The 21,401-nt window shown below is 44.3% G+C and overlaps 1 protein-coding gene across 3 annotated transcripts in view; it reads left to right on the top strand.

The window, feature by feature from the left end:
• Positions 1-21,401, top strand: part of LOC146809955 (testis-expressed protein 47-like) — a 166,171-nt gene that overhangs the window by 132,267 nt on the left and 12,503 nt on the right. For all 3 annotated transcript variants that reach the window (XM_085616818.1, XM_085616816.1, XM_085616817.1), the window contains exons 5-6: positions 238-439; positions 13,640-13,796. In XM_085616818.1, coding sequence (XP_085472944.1) covers positions 238-439; positions 13,640-13,796 — 359 coding nt within the window. The remainder of the gene's footprint in view (positions 1-237; positions 440-13,639; positions 13,797-21,401) is intronic.

The following is a 21,401-nucleotide window of genomic DNA, read 5'->3' as shown; positions in this document are numbered from 1 at the left end:
GCATAGATTCTGGAAGACCAGATCTATGCTAGATTTTCATAATACGCACAGAGTGCAAAAGGAGCTCCAATTAAATGTTTTCTATGTAATTGCATCATATGTGCATATCATAAGAGTTTTCCATGGATCCAGCCCTATTGGACCAAGGATTGTCATCCCTGTTCTTTTCTAACTCTGTAGTTTGCATTGTAAATGGTGCCATTGTGGTCTGATTGTCACCATCATGTGCTCTTTCAGTGCCTTATTGTTGGAGCCCAGGATCCTGGTGATGTCCCACAACATTCCCTCCCGGCTTTTTCACCACTGGAACTATAAGGTGCTCAATGTGCCTGGATCCCACCTAGGGTACGCAAATCAAGGAGAGTTACTAGAGAACATCATTGGCGAGTGCCTGACAAAGTTGCTAAAGCTCGGTGTGCACCTTCTGAAGTACCCCAAGGTAAGAAATTAGTGGCAGAGAATGCTATTTGAATAGATTTTGTTTTCATTATTTTTTCCATTTTTATATATATTGAGTATATTGCTGATGACGAGCAACATGTGGTATCCTTTTTACAGTTTCATATATCATTCATACATGACCTGAATTAGAACCATTCTATAGTTTTCCAAATTATAAATGTTGTATTGGAAGTCCCAAGGTTTAACCAGGCAGGGTAGCTCTTTGAGCTGAATGCTCACCACTGATAACTGTGGTGCTCTAGTGATGGGGGCTTTGAATCCTGGCAAGACAGACTCAGCCTTCTGAAGTCAGTAAATTGAGTGGTGTAAATTTGCTTAATATTAACTTCTGTTATTTAGATCTCGTAGAAACGGCGTAAGTGCATTATGAAGCACTTTGTAAAAACAAGTTTTTATTGTTATGCTAATCTTTTCCAACTCTAGTGTAAATGGAAGGTTGTCTACAGATTTCAAAGTGTTCTCTATCATTTCCTAATGGCTTTTCATGATCTTTATAGAACATGCAGTGCGGAAATACAGGGCCTTTACAGCATTCGAAAAATAGCCAATTCATGATATATGAATCTATGGAATTAACTTCTTGCAGAAATGCGATACCAGAAATTTTAAATTATTATTGTTCCAGTTAATCAGGAATTTTAATTATACAGAAAAAGGATAATAGGAAAACATTCTTGGAGTGCATAACAGAAAAAATATGAAAAATCCATCACATTTATAAATTATGATATAATAATATTGTGTTTTATTACAGCATTGCTATAGTAGTTCTGCTGTTTTACTGCTACCCAATTTTATATTATCCTGTTATCGATATCTGAAGGAAGCACAATAGACTTTACCAAGCTTGGATTCAAGCCCATGACCTTCGGATGTGCCAAAAATCAAGAGCATGAATTTAATTAAGGGTGAAGGAAGTCTGCTTACTTTGTGGCATTTTTATAATAGTTTCACAAACTTTGTAAAGTTCAAAAAGGCTGTTTAGTTTCAAGAAGAGAATTTTGCAGAAACATTCCGCAAACGTAGACTTTAATGGACACAGCCCCTGGAAATCCTGACCTCTAATAAAATAATTTTCTCAAAGAAAATGTCTTTTTCAGGAAAATACATTTTGAGGTGGGGATGTTCCATCAGGGGGAAATTTTTGTCAAACAGACCAACTATGTGAAGTTACAAAGTTCGCTAATGTGTCTCCTCTTCAAACAGTGCGTGTGAAATTATAATTTCATACATGTCCAACATTTAAATCCATAAACCAACTTGTTTGGCTGGAAAGTGGGCACATGCCGTGCTAACGCTTCAGTTTAGAGATCCAGGGTCATGAAACACTTTCCTATTGAAAAATTACACAGTACTAGAAATCTGTAATCTGTGGAATGGCGCACAAACGCTTAGCTCTTCTGGATGTACCAACACAATGATTTGGTGCCAGTGGCTATTTCAGTGCTTGGTCTCACTTATTATTATTTTTGTCCTGATTTATAAATAAGTGGATTGACTTTAGGCAGGTAAAGGCATTTTCCTGGTTACTATAGAGGGAGGCAATGGCTTCGTCTGTTACTTTACCACCTCCAAGGTACCTGGGGTAGCCGACCACAGATTTCCTGGTGAAAGGAAATAAGGGGGAGGCATGACAACCTCCCCAGATTCAGTCTCCTCCCCCTAATCTCACTTATTTTATAATCATTGGACTATTTTTGGGATATTGTACATCAAGTTTATTGGCCCACTCGTCCCAGGCCTCCCAAAATCTGATTATTTTTTTCGAGGGACCTGAATGATCCAAATTACAAACTCTTTTAACTGAGGCGAACCATTCCAAATATACTGGGGGCTGAGATTATGCCCATTTTAAGCAAATGTCTCTTCTTGCCAGACATAAATAGAAACGAGGCTTGGAGTTTAGAAAGCTTATGGCTGGAGCTCTCCTCTGGGAGAACTCCAAAAATTACCAAACCCTGGCTTACCTTAATATCTTGCCCCAGGACCTCTGAGATAGCCTTACCAACATTGTGCCAGAAGCCCTGGATATGAGAACACTGCCAGAACATATGCAGATCATCGGCGTTCCCTGATGGGCACTTCAAGCAGACCTTCACACCTTCACCTCCCAGCCTTGCAAGCCTCTTCGGTGTCCAGTATGCTCTGTGTAGTGTAAACAGATGGTTTCTCCTGAGAGGGGCCACACTCCATAAAGTGCGTATCGATACTTGCCAGAAGAATGTTACATCGGTCAAAGCCTGGTCTCTTCTCCAGGGCTCTTCCATCGGTGTTAATGGTGTCTCCCCTTTAATTAGTAGCCAGTAGAATTTAGAAACTTCTTTGCGTTGATGGAGCGGACCCAGTAAAATGTTCTCATGCTCTTCGTTTGCTTCTCCATTCTTACCCAGATTAACGGCCCAGCTAGATAGTTGATAGAATTTAAATCTGGACAGTCTTTGATTTGTGATATTACGAAGTAGGCCCCATGAGAAGAGTTTGTTTTGTAGTAGCTGACTCCATGTCTCAATACCTTCTTCCAAAAGTGGGGCCGGTAGACTATCTTTAAGGCACATGGCTGTGCCTGGAGAGTTGCATATAGGGGCATCGGCGCTATATGTGGAATCTTAGGAATCTTCCTAAGTTGGCACGCGGATCTTAAAACCTTTAATTTAATTTTCTTTTAAGTATTTGGGATGCCCAAACTTGAAGAGAAAGCTATCACCGCCCTGAGGGACATTTTTAGACATCGCCTGAAGCAGTGGAGGGAAACAGGAGGAGATAAACAGCAGGGATCTTCAGTTGGAAATCACAACAATAAAAAAGAAAGTCAGAGCTGGCTATGCCCTTATCTAACTTTGCGCATCGTAGCTTCCTCCATGCTATCCTCACCCCATTGTTAGACCAAAGAAAACTAGTTAAGTCCCCTTGTAAGGCTTTTAATGTTGTATGATCGAAAGAGAGGGAGATCGAATTTAAAAAAAAAAAAATTTTGGCAAGATTGACATTTTAATCAGATTGGACTGGCCCAGGATGGAGAAAGGGAGACTACCCCATGATCTTAGTAATGTTCTGGACTCTTTTCTTTTTAAATCAAGATTTACCTGGGCTAATTTAGTGATGTCATGTGTGATTTGTACACCTAAATATCTGATTTGTTGTTTAACCAATAAGCTATTTGATTGCGTATTCCAGGACATAATTTGTGTTTTTTGAGGGTTGATTAAATAACCGGAGACTCTCCTAAAACCCATCAGAAGTTGCTCCAGCCTGGGCAGGATAATGGGGCTGTCCCTTGTGAAATTCATCAGGTCATCCGCGTATTGGGTAACTGTTATCACCCACCCTCCCATTCAAACGGGAGGACAAAGATATCTCTGGCTCTAATGCTGCATGCCAAAGGCACTATATATAAGTCAAAAAGCAAAGGGGATAGAGGGCACCCCTATCTCGTTCCCCGATCCAACTTGATTGGGCTAGTTAGGTTTCCTTTAACTATAATCCTCACTGTTGGGGTCTTATAGATATTATTAATAGCCCTGACAAAATTATCCCCTAACCCATAGACGTGAGTCATGTAACTTAAAAAGGGCCTGCTCACCCTGTCCAAGGCCTTGGCCGCATCAAATGCAAAGATGGTGAGAGGTAATTTGTTAGCTGAGGAGATGTCAATAGCACCAATCAGCTTATGGGATAAATCATGTAGTTGACGACCCCTAATAAACCACTTCTGATCAGAATGGACCAAGGTGCCCATCACAGGATTCAGCCTCCCTGCTAAAATGTGCACGGGGATTTTATAATCGCAATTCAGCAGGGAGAGGGGCCTATAAGACTCACACCTCTTTGGATCTTTGTTCAGCTTCAAAATCAAGGAAACAGCTGCCTCATGCCAGGACTTAGGAATTGGAAAGTTATCTGAAAATATGCTATCAAATAATTCCACTAAGACCGGGGCAATTTCCTCAATAAAAGCAATATAAAATTCATTGGGTATACTGTCTATCTGCGTGTGCTACCTCTTTTTAGATTTTTCATTGTGGTCCTAAGTTCTTCCAGGGAGAAATTTCGGTTCAACTGACTAGCTTGGTCTTCAACAGGTGATGGTAGGGTTATACCATCAACATAACTTTTAATTTGAGTATCGGAGACTATTTGGTCCTCTGTATACAAGTCTTGAAAGAAAGCCTCAAATGCCTGTTCTATTTTAATGTTATTCGAGGAAATCTTGCCTGATTCTACGTTGGCAACTCCATGATTGTGTTCCTTGTTGGGTTTATGCGAGATTTCCAAGCAAGGAGCTTCCCACATCCTTCTCTGTTCTCATAATTGGCTAATTTGCTAGCGTCCCATCTCTTTTTAGTAATGCCATCTAAGTGATCCACTAATGCCTGCCTTTTAGCCATGACCTCACTGTTTTATTCCCTCTGTTTGTGATTGCCATGTTGGATAGCAGTTTCACTCAGAGCTCTAGAGATGTCATCTTCCAGTTTTTTTATTATTGCTCGGCTTTCCTTATGCTTCCGAGCTGCAAGACTTATAACTCTGCCTCTGATAAATGCCTTTTTGGCATCCATTATTACCTGTAGAGGGGCAGAAGCATGATTAATTTCAAAGAAAGATAACGTATCACTCTTTAATTGTGTAATTACCGATGCATCAGAAAGTAGAGTTCTGTCAAAGGTCCATCCTCCAGCTGACATATCCCTCCCTGTTTGTAAATTTAATACAACTGCAGAGTGATCTGAGAGATGCTCCGGGATATGCATCACTGTTGTTTGTCAGTCTGGCATCTACTAAAGAAAATCAATTCTAGAGAAATGCTCATGTTTGTTATTATGAAATGTGAAACTTGAAGGACCACTTAATCCCCTATTTTTTACTCTCCAAACATCTATAAGGCCTAGGTCTTTTATCAAGACTCTGATGAAAGAACCCATATTTGTGGGCACTGTCCCTCCCCCTTTAGATCCATCAAGAGAGGGATTCAGAAGGGTATTAAAGTCACCTCCCATGATAATAGGAATTTTGGATTGTATCAAATGATTGTAGATAACATTTAAAGGACCTTCATCATCTATATTTGGTCCATAATACCCCACTAAAACTAACCACTCATTCTGAAATTTAACGTCTGCAATGATCCACCGCCCCTTAGAATCTACCTTAAAAGCCCTTAGGGTCGCTTTAGCCGAATTCTTAAAAATAAAGGCCACTCCTTTCGCACAGCATGTTTGAGGTGTATGAATGGAGCTTTCAATCCATCTCTGCTTAGATCGGAGGACCTCCCATTCATCGAAAGTTAGATGGGTTTCCTGTAAGATAACATCCTAATTCGATTGGCTCAGATATTGAAAAATTCTCCTTTGTTTACCCACTACTCTGAGCCCGTTAACATTCCATGTTAAGATTTTAATTGGGATCAAAATAGACATTTAAATCTTATTGGACCCGATGTTTTAAACATTGAGTGAATGTCTTGATCGGGGACTGCTCCACTTTTATTACAATATCCTTTAGGATGGCCAAATGAGGACTTTTTTTTTTCTGTTTTCCCTAGTATGCTCCCCACCCAGTGAAATACAGAATTAAATTGCTTATCATGTAACCCCATCCTCCCCACCCAAGGGAACCCTCCCAAAAAATAACCTGGGTATGATGACAAAAATTACTCAATGGAGCTCACTTACTCCTCTGGAAAAACAGTGAACAATTATCCCTGAGCCTTTATTTGGTCAACAAAGATCCCTACCTCCTTGAGGTCTTTAAAGTTGAGCATTTTGTTCTTCCACGTAACCTTAAGTAGGGCCCGAAATTTCAATTGAACTGTTGCACCTAGGGATCTTAGAACTGGGATAAATTTCCCCAGTTCCCATTGTCTGTCTTGCGTAATTCTTGAAAGGTCTGACCTGATCCGAAATGACCACTCCCCTTTAGTGAAGCTGCCTGCTTTTAAAGCCTCAGACAATACTCGCTCTTTTAGTGAATATGTTTTAAAATTGACCAAAATTCTCCTGGGAGTTTTCCTATTCGGGTTTTTCGAGAAGGGATCTCTATGGATTCTCTGGATGCCAGCCTCTAAGTCTTGTGAGTCAATAGTAGGAATAAACTCTTTTAGTAAGTTTATAAAAAAAACTATTGATATTATCTCGCTCTTGACCTTCTGGGAAATTAAGGACCTTAATGTTGTTTTGTCTAGAGTTGTTTTCTAGAGACTCAATTTTGTCCCCCATGGCTTTCTCACCAGTTTTTAATGATTGAATCTCATTACGATTAACCTCTACTTCCTTATTCAGGGCATCAACAGAGGCTTCCATCACACAGATTCTCTATGTGATTCCCGACATGTTAACTTGTAGAGCCTTGCAAGTGTCTTGTATTTGTGCCTGATTTGTGCTTGGTCTCACTTATGTCCAAGCAGAGCCAGCCCAAGCGGAGATGGAGCACCCACTGAAAGCTAAAATTACCAACCTTATTTCATGTAGTATTCAGGGCAATCATATGCTAGTTATTCTTTTTGGAGTATTGTAAAGCACTACATGTCACAATGGCCACTTTTGAGCCTGAACCGAAAGCATGAAAGCTGGGACTGGATTGCCAAACGTTTTTAGTGGTGGGAAAACAGGTTTAACTGGTGCCAATGCCTGTTTGTGTTGGTAGGTTAAAGCAATGGTTGATACAAACACATTTTCCATAGTGTTATGAAAGCAAGTTTGTGAATGTGGCAATAGGCGACAAGAATATTTGTACATATTTATTTTGTTGTTGTGATGATGTGTTGTTTTTTTTCTTTTTTTGTGTTTTTGTGCTGCATTTGTGCTTTATTTTGTGCTTCAGGTTTTATGTTACGCTGTGTTCTTGTTGTGTTATTGGTTTGCTTTGTGTTACATTATTGCCTTGTGTTTAGTTGTGCTCTGTAATGAAAATTTTCCTAGCTATCGTAACGGAAAGTTTCAATTCTATTAAGGACTCGGAGGCGAGGATTATGCCTTCTTTCTTCACTTCATTTTGTACAGCAGCACAGAAAGAAGTAAATAAAGACTACGTTTCCCATGAACCATAGGGAAAAAAGAAGTCATTTACACTGTGATAATAACCAATCAACAAAAAGCAACAACGTCCAATCAGGGCCTCTCCAGCTCCCTATAGTCCTTTGTTAGTGTCCTGATCTTCTCTTTCGGAGCGCGAAGACAGCCAAACTCTCAACTTCAGGAGTCCTGTTTGTGGGTATCCGAACCTGCAACAAACAAGGCAGTATTATCAGGGGAAAAAAACCACCCTAGGTATTCAGTAGCGAGGGAAAGAAACGGAATAGATACACCATTCTAACCATACATTGGAAAAGATAAATCAAACACAACATTTTCCATACAAGTTCCAAAGGAAACTATACTTACTTCAGTACGGGGAGGGATGTCCTCTGAGAGCACAGGGCGGGATAATCCTCGCCTCCGAGTCCTTAATAGAATTGAAACTTTCCGTTACGATAGCTAGGAAAATTTTCATTCTATGTCAGGACTGGAGGCGAGGATTATGCTTGTTTAAAGCTTGCCCATAACCAGCTGAGCCATATTTAGGATAGGCTTGAAGTAAAACCGCTTGAAGGTGGAATCTGAGGACCAGTCCGCCGCGTTGAGGATATCCTCCAAACGGGCACCCAGGCCAAACGCCTTAGACGCCATGGCCCCTCTCGTAGAGTGCGCCCCAAAGAGCCTGAGGTTAATGCCTGCCTCTTGCATCACCCAACGAACCCATCTCGCGATGGTGGGTGAGGAAACCACCTTAAAGGGCTTCCGGAGCGCAATGAGAAGCTGACGCTCACCCGGGGGACGGTAGTCGTCCGTCATTTCCTCGTATGCCTTGAGACAACGGACCACACAAAGCTTTGGAGAATCCGAGAATTCTGGGTACGAGATGACTCTCGTGTGGCATTTTGTACGACGTGAAAGGGTAAATGTCACTCCATCCGGAGTGAACGTCCGGCCCGAGATATCAACAGCGCGCACATCCGACACTCGACGGCAAGACACCAGGCATAGAAGCATTGCAAGTTTTGCTGACAGCTCCTTGCGAGATAGAAACCTATTGGGTTGCCATGACAGAAAAAGATTCAGGACTTGATTAACATCCCATAAAGCCGAATACCGAGGCTCCGGCGGCAAGGAGAGTCGAATACCCAGTAGGAGTCTGCAAATCAAAGGATGCTCACCCACAGCCGAGCCACCAACCGGGACATGACCCGAAGAGATGGCGGACCTGAAAGTGTTAACCGAGCGATAGGCCAGGCCGTTGGATGCCAAATGCGCCAGAAAGTTCACAACGTGGACCACATCTGCGACCACGGAATCGAGATCCCGTCGCAGACACCAACTGGACCATCTGCACCACGCAGATTTGTATCTTTTAATGGTGCTATCCGCCCAGGCCTTGGCGATGAGGTCTTCAGCTGTTCGCGAAAGGCCTGTGGCTTGCCATCTGCCCCGGAAATCCTCCACGCCATGAGCCACAGTGAGTTCGTGGATACTAGAGGATGCAGGGTGCCGTACGGATCCTTGAGAAGATCCGGAACCCGGGGGAGTAGGATTGGAAAATCCCAAGAAAGTTCCAGTAGAACCGGAAACCACACTTGAGACCTCCACAGAGGGGTGACGAGAACCAGGTCTGCTAGCTGTCTGCGGACTTGGGCCGTTGTCCGGGTAATCATCGCAAAGGGAGGAAATGCATAGCCGCGCTCCTCGCTCCAGTCTTGGAGAAACGCATCCGTTGCTGCCGCCCGAGGATCGGGCCTCCAGCTGAAAAACCGGGGAAGCTGGTGATCCAAGCGGGACGCAAACAGGTCCACCGTGAAGGGACCCCAAAGCTCGCTGAGCGAGAGAAAAACCGCACGGTCCAACTGCCAAAGACTGGAGTCCCGGAAGTGGCGCGACTGGAAATCCACCTCCACATTGTCCCGGCCGGGAAGATACTCCGCTGTGACCGACACCTGAGTGTCCAGGCAGTACTGCCAGAAGCTCGCCGCTAGGTCTGAGAGAGCTTTGGACTTGGTGCCTCCAAGATGGTTGATATAGCGGACGGCCGACACGTTGTCCATCTTCAAAAGTACACATGACTGTACGGAGTCTTTCGTCCAACACTTTACGGCAAACGAGCCGGCCAGAAGTTCGAGACAATTTATATGTAACTTCTGTTCGTCGGGAGACCACAAGCCCCCCATGGAAAGATCTCCGCAGCGAGCGCCCCAACCCAGCCTACTGGCGTCCGACACGATAACCAAATCCGGGACGGAACCGAAGATCGCTCTTCCGTTCAATGCCTCCATGTGCGTCAGCCACCATTGGATCTCGCTCCGAGCCTCGTCGGATAAGCGGATCTTGTGGGAGTACGAAAACCCCTTCTGGAGAAAGTATGCCTTGAGGCGCTGAAGGGCCCTGTAGTGGAGCGGACCCGGAAAAATCGCCTGAATCGAAGCTGAGAGAAGCCCCACCACACGGGCCAGCTGGCGAAGAGACACTCTCTGATGCGCCAGAACTCGACGCAACTTGTGGCGAATCTTTGCGAGATTCTTGGCTGGCAGACTTAGAGTGGAGGCAGTGGAGTCTATGACGAACCCCAAAAAGGTAACGGACTGCGCCGGCTGAAGAAGGGACTTTTTCTCGTTGATCACAAAACCAAGATCTTGGAGGAGAGTCACTGTCATCTGGAGATGATCCGATAACATACGGGGACAGGGAGCCATCAAAAGAAGGTCGTCGTCTTAAAAAAAAAAAAAAAAAAGAAGGTCGTCGAGATACACGATCAACCTGATCCCACGAGCCCTCAGGAATTCTACCACCGGTTTGAGCACCTTGGTGAAGCACCAGGGCGCGGAAGAAAGCCCGAAAGGGAGAGACGTGAATTCGTAGATCCGATGGCGCCAAGCGAACTGAAGAAACCGGCGGTGTGGACGGAAAATTGGGATTACCAGATACGCGTCCTTCAGATCCAGACGGACCATCCAGTCGTGAGGGCGGAGAACATCTCGAAGGAGGTGGATACCCTCCATTTTGAAATGGCGATAGACCAACCATCCGTTGAACTCGCTGAGATTTATGACCGGACGCTTGCCCCCGTCGGATTTGTCGACCAAAAAGAGATTGCTGAGGAAACTCCGCGGATGGAGCGTGGTGAGAGAGATGGCGCCCTTGCGAAGAAGGGAGGCCACCTCCTCGTCCACCAGACGTGCGTCGTGAAGCGAAAACTGAATGGGTCGCGGAGGAATCCGTTGCACTGGGTTTCCAAAATACTCTATGTGGAACCCCCTCACTGTCTGAAGAACCCAGGCATCGCGGGTGATAGATAGCCATGCCCCGTAACAACTTGCCAGACGCCCCCCTATGTTTTGTGGGGAAAAAGGGAGAACACTCACCAGAGCTTGTGTTAGACGGTCCTCCCCTGTGTCCTCTGCCTTTGCCGCGGCGTCCTCTTGTGGGGTAGAAATTCCCAAACTTCGACTGGTCCTGGTACTGACCGGAGCCTCTCTGGGTGGTTTGATGATTTTGTCGACCGGTCGAGCGGCCCCTGCCTCGACCGGCCCCTCGAAAAACCCGAGGGAATACTTTCTTAATGGTGGATTGTGCCCTGTCCAGCGACGTGAAGGTGTTCACGAATTTCCCTAACTCTTTGATGAAGGGTTCTCCAAAGAGACCTCCCTGGGCGATAGCTCCCGCCTCTGAATTTGCCAAGTCACCAAGTTTGGGGTCGATCTTAATAAGGAGGGACCTCCGCCGCTCGGTGGAGAGAGCGCAGTTAGCGTTACCTAAAAATATCACCACCCGTTGAGCCCAGCCTGATAACATATCGGGCGAAATCATAGACCCCGAAGCCTTGGCTTCCTCTGCCATATCAAGAATTTTTGTGGCGGGCCCCAGGACGTCCAAAAGCTTGTCTTGGCACTCCCTCCAAGACCTGTCAATGCCCTTTTTTGCGTCCCTAATAAACTTCTGGAGGAACGTCGACATTCTAGGATCGATCTCAGGGGTAAGGGCAACCTTGCCCTCGAGGGAAGGGCGGGGGCATTCAGCTCGGAGACAACTGCGAGCCTCCTTTTCAAGCGGGCGCCTGATATGTTCCGCGACATAGGTCGCGACTTTCTCGGCTGGGACCCAGTCGGAAGAACGTGGGTGGACAATGTGGTTGGGGTCCAACATGTCTGAAGGAGTTGGGGGTGGTTGTAAATCAGAAGGCCCCGAAGGGGTATGCGGGACTTGCGAGGGCCGAGATGGGAGCCAAGACCTGGACGGGCTGGCGTCAGGATTCCCGGAGGGCAATCCCGGGGAGGGAGAATCAACAGAACTCTTGCTGGGATGGCTATCGATGAAGGCTTGTCTTAGGCGCTCAAAAGTGTCCACATCCACCCCCTGAGCACAGGGGCGTTTAGGAGGCGGTGGGCCCGGGAGTTCTTGGGAAGTAGAAGGCAGAGCTGATCTACGCTCTAGACGCAAGAACGCTTGTTCTATTTTCTGCGTCAGCCTATCCTCCAAAGGGGAGATGGCTTGATCCACTGCTCTATAAATAGAGGTATCCACAGCTTCATAAAAAGCATCACCCCATGGCATATCCGCCAAAGGGTCTTCCTCCTCCTCGTGGTAATCCTCATAAAAATCCATCACAGGTGAGGGAAGTGTAAGTAAAGTTTTTGCGCTGCAATTCGCAAAAAAATATTAACCAAAGCTGGGTGTCAGCTTATAATATATACACGTGGCACAAACCACTAACTTTGTTGGGTGACTGGCCCTGTGGGGACAACGCTGGCCAAAGTAAATATAATCAAATAATTGCAGACAACTGGGCTGGGATTGTATCCAAAAGAAAGCCAAAAGGCCACTACAGACCTCCAAAGGATGCGTCAGCGCTCAATGAGCAAACACAGACTCGAATCCCTGTTTCTGTGAAGGGAACGAGTTTCTAATTATACAAGATGGGCCGCGAGCGATATTGCCAGACTCGCGGACCCAGTACAGACCGTTAAACGGCGTTCACCTCAGCCCAGAGCTCCGTAGAAAGCGCGCGCGTCTCTGGAAAAACATTGACGAAAACCAGAGACGCGACGCGTCAAGCCACAGCCTCCCACGCCCCCAGGCGGCGGGAGGAACGGAGCGCGCCAGCAGCGACCGCGTAGGAGAGGGAGGGAAACCTCTCGGTCCCGCAGTCGGAAAAAGCAAACACACGCGAAAGCAAAGTCAGAAGAAAAACAAAACTCACGAAATACAAACGCGGCGACCGCGTGAAGAACTGAAACGCGCTATCTTCTAAAATAGCTAAAAAGAAACACCACAAGGAAATAGCCACATAAGCAAATCTACCATGAACATCGCGCATACAAAGCGATTTAGCACAATATAAACCTTAAAAGTACACCATAAATATCACAAAAGCCCCCCCAAACAGTAAAAGACTCTGAGGAGACTTAACTGGCTGCGCAGCAGCGAAGAAAGAGGAGATCAGGACACTAACAAAGGACTATAGGGAGCTGGAGAGGCCCTGATTGGACGTTGCTTTTTGTTGATTGGTTATTATCACAGTGTAAATGACTACTTTTTTCCCTATGGTTCATGGGAAACGTAGTCTTTATTTACTTCTTTCTGTGCTGCTGTACAAAATAAAGTGAAGAAAGAAGGCATAATCCTCGCCTCCAGTCCTGACATAGAATTGCTTGAGAAGCCAGCAACTTCCATCCAAAAGCAACACATTCTTTTAAAGTTCCAATGGCAAACAATCCTTTACCTCTCTCAAATGTGTTAAAATACTCCTGCTCCTGAGCTTTATCTTCTTAAGACGCCTGTCACCCCAAAACTGTGGGAGAGATCTGTCATAAGTTAGTACTTCTGGTGGTCACTTATGAGATAAAGAGCATAGAGTGCAGTTTGATGGACAGGAGTAATCTGAGTCTGCCATTCTTTGGTCGCTTCCATGTAGACATAGGGCTTAATTAAAAGCCTGGGTCAATGATAAGCTTGAGGTATAAGTCAAACCTGCTCAAGTGTCTTGCTCGCGATTAAATGCGTGCAACACAATGCGCATTTGAACCAAGTGGTGAACTTACTGCCTCTCTGTTGTAAGTGAAGTTCATGGCAACATGAAAATATCTGTTAACTTTTGGATTTGATGCTAATTTTTAAGTATGTATGAATCTGACCTTCCTGTGGCCTCTGGCTTTCAGGCCTCCAAACACCTTGCAGACTCCATCATCGAAAAGGTGCCTGAGCTGATAATTCCCCAGGCCACCATATCCCACCTGCTGCAGTGCAAAGAGCTACTTACGCCAGAGCAGTATCTTCGGACCTACACTGCACCCATGAACATCGTCATGGACTCAGGTATAGTGTTAGCCACACAGTGAAGGGCATTGCACTGTGTTTAAATGAGGTTCAAATATATTTCTCCCTGATTTTTATGAGAGAGCAGAATAATGTTTATGGAAAACAACGGGCTACCTACCAGGTTGGTGCATCTCAGAGTTCGATGCTGCTGTGTCAGACATTTTGATTAATCAGAAGACCAGATAAGGAGAATATTGTCCAGCAGAGTAAACATTTTAATAAAAGCAACAGCGCTATCCAGAGCCATCAGTCAAAATGTAGATGCACCACTTGGAGGTTGCACCTACTGCTTTCACTGCAATGACGGTTCTTTCTTGTTTTGTGTAAATACTATTCTCTGTCCAATAAGTTATGCTGGGATGGAAATGATGCAAAACTCTGTATTAGAATGATTTATGTTCAACATTATTTTCTACAAGTTCTCTTTTCATTATTCCATTTCATTTATGAATTTTGAGTGTTCTTGCCCGTCAAAGGCATCTGAGATCAATCTCAAGTTCCCAATGTGGAGTGTAGGTTGCCCATGCTGTTCTAGTTTTGCATTTTGTGCTCTGGGTCTTGTAGTTTTGTTCTTCCAGAATGGATTTAGAACTTAAGACTGAAAGAGCTTTTAATCAATGACATGGGAAATCTAAAGATTTTGGTGTGATGCCCACATCAGTTGTAACAACCAGAGACCTGTGAGCTAGTTACACAACATCAGACTCAACATAGTACCAACATCAATGCGTGTTAGTTGAAATAAGTCATTAAATGACTGAAAATCAGGCCAAAGTTAGCACAGACAAGGGTTATATACTGCTGTGTGGAAAAGCTTCCCTTACACACCATAAATGTGTGTCAGACCTGATCAGTAGGCCAACATTTCTTCCCCTCTTCCGAAATAACGGGAGCAGCTTTGGCTTTGTTCTACTCCGAACATTTAGGGACGTGGGGCTTGATTTAGAGTTTAACAGTTACGGTGTACCCTCTCCACCAAACTGAAGTTCTGACCACTGTATTTAGAGCTGGCCATGTACGCGATTGAGACTACTCAGTCCCCACCACTGACATAGTCCTCTAACGGCCCGACAGAGTAAGGGCCATCAGAACTTGTGGGCTGGCAAATGGGCAGTTTTTACTTTCACTCACTATCACCCAAAAGATGTGGGTAAGTGAAAGTAACAACATTTTATTGACCCCCCTCACCATGCAAGAAAACTCCCGTGGTGAGGTGGGGAATCACGGTTTTGTTATTTTCAACAAAGAAATCCTGCTTTAGGATTTTGTTTTGGAAAATAAAACTTATATTAAAAGTGCGCCATAAAGCACTATCATGTTGACCAGGCAGCATGTCACAATGGTACATGTTTTGGCACTGGGCTGCACAGAGTGTGCCAGCGTAAGGAGAAAGCAGAAATGCTCTATATCTTTGTAAATATGGAGCATTTCTGCTCTCTCCCTTTTAAGCAACACAGCGCAACTACTTTGTTTGCTGCCCTGCTTTGTGTGAAAGATTCTAAATTTGCCTTGCCATGTCTCAAATGCATCAGCAACGCTGCATCATATTTGGTCTATCCTTAATTGGTTCCAATGATGGTTGAGAAGGAGATGGAAGCCTGATGTGGCAGGTCTTAAACTAAATAATGGCTAATCGCCAGTATGGCGTGGACAATTACCCGGCAGACGCCACCACACAGCACAAGACCGTGAGATAATCAAATCTTTTGCATTCTTAACTGTGCGTAACATCCTTTAATGGGTCAATGATGCGGGTCCCAGAAGTACTGCCCCCCTCAGCTACACTGGAAACCCTCCAGGAGGGAGGAGAATGGAGGACACTGGGGTCACGTTTATATGCAGCTCTGAAGAACGACAGACCCCAGTCCTGATGCGTGCCAGAAGGCGTGGGACAATGACTTACCGATATCCTTAACGGACAAGGAGTGGGCATCGTCCTGCGAGCAAGCACAGGAGATCACAGCAACACCGGATACAAACTGGCGCATGTTAGCTTCTTACATCACACGTACATGACTCCAGCCCGACTGTAGAGAATGTATCTGAACAGACCATCGACCTGCCCATGCTGTGGACACCAGACCACCACGTCCCTACACATAGCCTGGACGTGCAGGCAGCTGGCACAATATTTGGACGGAGATAGTCGCAGCTCCAAAGGGTGACCAACGCTCAACAGTGATTGCTTGGCCTAGTCTCAAACCCCAAACACAGTAAAATGCAGTAAATTCTCGAATTTGGGCTTGTTGCTGGCTTAACACTGGCTAGCGATACATTCGTTAGTCGTCAACGCTCCCACAGTTGGGAAGTGGAAAGACATGATGGATTTGGCATTAGCGGAGGAAGTGCAACTGAAGAGCGTGAGGACAGACGACGGGGCAGAAGAGGACTTGGGGTGCTGGGCTGACATGTTGCATACCCTGGTGGGTGGACAAACAGATGGCAATGATGCAAACACATGCCCCGGAGCATCAACATATCTATGCGAATGAGGTCCGGAGCGAGACGCAGGCCACCACTGGAAATGGACAACTCAACAGAGGTGAACACTAATAGGGACGCTTATGGCCACAGAGTCAGAGATGGGAATTGGGATTGTCTGGGCGGTGGGGACAGCTGAACATTATGCTGGGACAAAACCTATGGGAATCGATGTGAAAAACGAATCATAATAGGGGAATCACATAATGTGTGGGTATGTACAGATGTTGTTTGTCTGTTGCTACAAAAAATAACAAATGTCAATGTAAGCAAAAAATCCAGTGGGATAATTTTAAATATCTGGGTATTCACATCTCCCGTGAAGAAAAGCGGAACTGAGTATAAACCCATACTAAAGAAAAGAAATAGACCTAACAAATTGCGACAAACTACCAGTCACCACTTTCGACAGTGTGACACTATAGAAAAAGATTATTCTTTCCAAGCTCCTTTATATTCCTCAAAAAAAATTCCCATGACATATCCCCCAGCGATTGTTTAACAGGATACAGACAACAATGGCATTTACTTTCTATGGGTGGTAAGCTTCCAATGTTGGGATTTCGCAAATGCACCAAGGTGGGATACGAAGGTGGGTTAGGGATGTCAGGCTTGCGTCTTTATTACTGAGCAGGTCATTAGTCATTGTAGATAGTTGGCTCTCTGTGAATAGGGATGACCCGGGCTTTCATCTCGAAATGTATCAATCGGGCAAAATCTAAGACTAGTTGTGTAGAGTTCTCCTGTGCCTAAGGATCTTCCACCCATGGCAAGGGTAGTCATCGATTGCTGGAAAAAGGCCCTTCACTGGATAGGCTGCTGGCACAGATTGGTGCGAGAAACTCCACTATGGCATGGTACGTGGCTCCGACCTTTGACCACACAAGAAGTGGAACTGCATAGCAGTGGCGGCTGGTGAGTTTTGAAAGTGGTGAGCGTAAAAAGTTTCTGATGAGTGGCATGTGGCGAGCGAGCGCAGCCTGACAGCTACAAGGAGAGGCGGGGTTTCTCCCCCCAAGAGAATTTGGAAAATACCGTTTTATTTTCTGCTTCTCGCACTGCGAGAAAGTAGTGGGGTGGAGCTCCTACGCCCTAATGGAGCGGCCATCACTGCTGCATAGGAATCTTTAAATTGGGGAGTGTTTTGGAGGTAAACCACATGCAATCAGAAGAAATTTGAGCTTCGGAAGCCCCAATTTCAAAATACTTACTACTGAGGCACACTCTCAGTGTCTGTCAAGCAGAAGCGACTGCCATTCCTGACTATATCCCTCTCGAGGCCAAACTGGCTGTAGATTCATCAGCCAAAGAGGGTTTACTGAGACTTTATCACTTGCTAGTGTCCAATGCTTGCCCAAATGAGATTTAAATGGGAGGATGACCTGGGGTGGCAGACTGGACAGACAAATAAATGGGTGTTTGGGAAATGACCATATCCTCGAAACTGTATCTTAGCCAATTTATTTGTTTACTCTACCCTACATAAATTGTGAGGGACGGGTAGAACTCCTTCACCTGAATGCCTGTGTCGCTCAGAGACAAGGAATGTCTTCCATATGGTTTGGACATCTCCCCAGATTCATACATATTGGCAGAACATACTTCAGCTACTGTCTAGGGTTCTGGCTAAGCCTACTAATCCCTGTGGGGGTGATGGAAGAGCTAGGCAGCACCCGAGAAGAAAGCTCACTGATAGGTGATACTCTTCTTGCTAAGGCGCTGGCGTCAGACAATGCCCTGTCCTTGCAAGAATTGCCATAGGGCATGGACCTCTGCTCGTGCATAGAAAAGCCTATACCCCAGGCCAGAGGACTTTATTCACTGGGGCAACCAAGCATTGTATGAGCGGGAAACTGCTAAATCTTAGTGCGGTAATGGCAGACAGTTATGAAATTAAATTAAGTGGTGCCCTTTATTTACTGTGCACGGGCATGAACACAAAATAGCTCTGCTCTGGATGTATTGTGCATAGCACAAAACAAACCTGCAGGCCATGCCCGTTGCGAAATGTGCAGAGGTGAAAGTCATCGACGTGTATGTTACAAAGTTTAACTTCTGAACTAGCTCAATCTTTTACATTCAAGGCCCTGTCATTCTATGTTTTTTCTCCATTCGTCATTTAGTAGTTAAAAAGAATGGCCCATTGTTCCATAGACTCAAACCTCCGGCTAGTGAAATGCATTTGGCAGGCATGGTCTGCGGTGTTTAGACAAAGAAACCCACTCGGCCTGGAAACACCCCGAGGGTTTCTCATGAAATAGGCTGCCAGCATTCCATGTACAATACGGCCGCAGGGCCTCAGTCTGGGGCGTGGGCTGTGGGCGCTCAATTCAGAAATGCAATGGGGAGAAGCCGGGATTGGATTTATAGGGTTACTTACCCATAAGTTGTTTGCAGTACTTTTCCATCTCTCAAGTGATTCACCAAAGACTCGATTCTGAAATATTGTTTGTGCGACATACTCTTGAGTTTCAACAACTAAATAAGACATTTACTGTAGAATAAAGCTTTGTGAATTGTAGTAATGAATACTGGAAATCTGTGACTTTTTTCTCCACAAATAAACTCATTTTGTCCATGGGAAATGCACTTCTCTGTAACCTAATGAAATTTGCGGGTGATAATTCTCTTTTCGCACGCAGGTACCATATTATGTAATCCTGACCGATAGAAATAGTTTTGCAATGATATGCACAGCGTCAAACTGTCTGCAAAACAATAGTGAACAAATATGATTTTGTGGCTGTTCGCTGCCTTTTCAAGCGCCACCTTCTTGAAATGCACTGAATTGTGAATATAGTTCATCCTTCAGATCTTCTGTAGCAGCATCAGTGATTCTTTCGAAGGCAGGCTCAGAAGACCTGGTTTCGTGAATGTGGATAGTGCTTTTGTATCACTTTGTGGTCCGTGTTCTGAGTTGAATAGCTGAAGTCTATGACATTTTACAAACCCCTTTCACTTTCGCAAACTCAGTTATACAATTATGTAGTCCATTTAATAACCACTGGGTGGAGCCAAATGTCCACAGTTCACCGTTAAATTGTATTCCCATTTATTATTTTCATGTTTTGTGTGCTTAGATCAGAAGCGTCTACAATGAACAAGACAAGTACAGGTAGATTATGTATGTTCTCCCGTGTTGCACATTGATACGATATTTGATGTGAAGTTATCTATTTGATATCTAATCTTACACCACCTTCACAATAAAATTAAGGAATTTTTCCAAAATCCCTGTGATAATGGCTAATGACCTTCCTATTTCTAGTCTTGAAAGCTGAGTAGTGGAAAGGTTCCTTTACAAGAAAGAGCGTAAACTACCTTGCCAGTTCTAGAATTCCATAGCACCTTCTCCGAAGCACAACAGATTAACTTTCTGGATGTGCTAAACTAGTAAGGAGATTTCCTCTATGGGCACAGTAATAGCTAAACAAGCAAATCACACCGCAGAAGTCAACTGAGAACACTTTACCGATTATACACATATATTTGGAATAATCACAAATGGAATTTGGTTCTGGAGCCTGCTTTGTAAGTACACAGTGTGAATATTCGCTGAGATGCCACAGGTCTGACTCTAAATCACACCATTGCAAGTTGGCAAAACAATTAAGACTCTACTCTTTTCAAACAGAAAGTGAGATGTAAATCTATTGGTTGTTCTGGTGACATCAGTGAATCAGAATACACTTTATTCGATTTAAGAAATATTAAACCATAAAGGCACAATACATTAAAAGCAGAAATACATCAAGACAATTTTATATACAAAAGAATCACAAGCAGTTTAAGAGAGAGAGGGGCCATCCATTGTCTTCCTGTATCTGACCACCCCTTTCAAATATTTAGCAATGTAATCAGTAAGAATGTTATCATTTAAAGTTGTATCTTTATAAACGCAGATTGACATTGTCTCAGGCCATACACTTTTAAAATAGGCAAAATCCATCTTTTCCTAAGTAAAATATAGAACTTACAAAAAAACATAACGTGGATTGTGGACTGTGCAGAAATGTTGTCGCAACGACATGGGCATAGGGAACGAGACCAGTCATTTATATTTGGAAAAGTAACCCCAATATGAAAATGTCCAAGGCGCAAACAGGTTAATAGGTTCCTACAGGTTAATAGGTTCCTAAAGTATTTATCAGGTAGGGTTGCGTTCCTGGTTGGGTCAGGAGCAATTGATTTGCTCTTACAGATGGTTTCATAATATTATTAGACAATCTAATAGTCTCCAGATGGTCGATACATAACAAATTTAATTCCTTCCCAGTGACATGATTCAAACTATCAGAACTAACAAAATACTCGGGATGTCCTAGATCATTTCCAATTTTTTTAACATATGTAATCCAGGGAATACGATCTAACCCGTGCAAAGACAGACAGTCATCAATCACAACGCGAAACTCCATGAAGATGCGTCGCTCAGAGGTCCGCAGGCATTCTCCAACGTGCTGCCGACTTTCAGACAGCTGTTCCTTCCTCCAGGAATTATTATAAAAATTTAATAATACTGTGCAAGTTATCAATGTGCATTTTTAGCACCTGGTAATAGGTTTTGGACTCCGCAAAGTCTATCTTGCATCCATTCAGCCTGTATGAGATAGAAGTACATAAGCCACCTTTTTTTCCTTCCATGACTAGAGGAAACCGCCGGAGTAAAAAAAGTTTTGTACCCATTAATATGTTGTATGACGTCTGCCCAGGTTTCTTGGATACATATAGTATCAAAATTATGGATACATTTGAGCCAGGCAGGGTTAGTCAATTTAGTATTAAGATCCGCCACGCACCAAAAAAGAATTCCCATTTGATTGGTCCTAGGCGCACGCTGGATTACACAATTATTGTGGGGAGGGTCAACAATAAAAACATTAAGATGATGACCGTAGCTGTTAGGTAAATATGCATGAGGAGTATTTGTGATTTGTTGGTGTTCTCCAGTCTCAATATTGCAATCTGCAATAATATCTCCCACCTCGTCACCATCTTCCTAGACATCAGCCGGAGGCACCATACTTAATGAAGTTGGGCCAGATGGATTGTTTACGGAAATTCGAGTTTGGGCCACATGGCTACTATCATCGGCAAGTCAGTCAATATCTTCCAGAGAGG

Source organism: Triturus cristatus, chromosome 7 (assembly GCF_964204655.1).
Source record: "Triturus cristatus chromosome 7, aTriCri1.1, whole genome shotgun sequence".
Lineage (NCBI taxonomy): Eukaryota > Metazoa > Chordata > Amphibia > Caudata > Salamandridae > Triturus > Triturus cristatus.
Note: the sequence above shows the minus strand (reverse complement) of the source record. Positions and strands in the feature narration are given on the sequence as shown.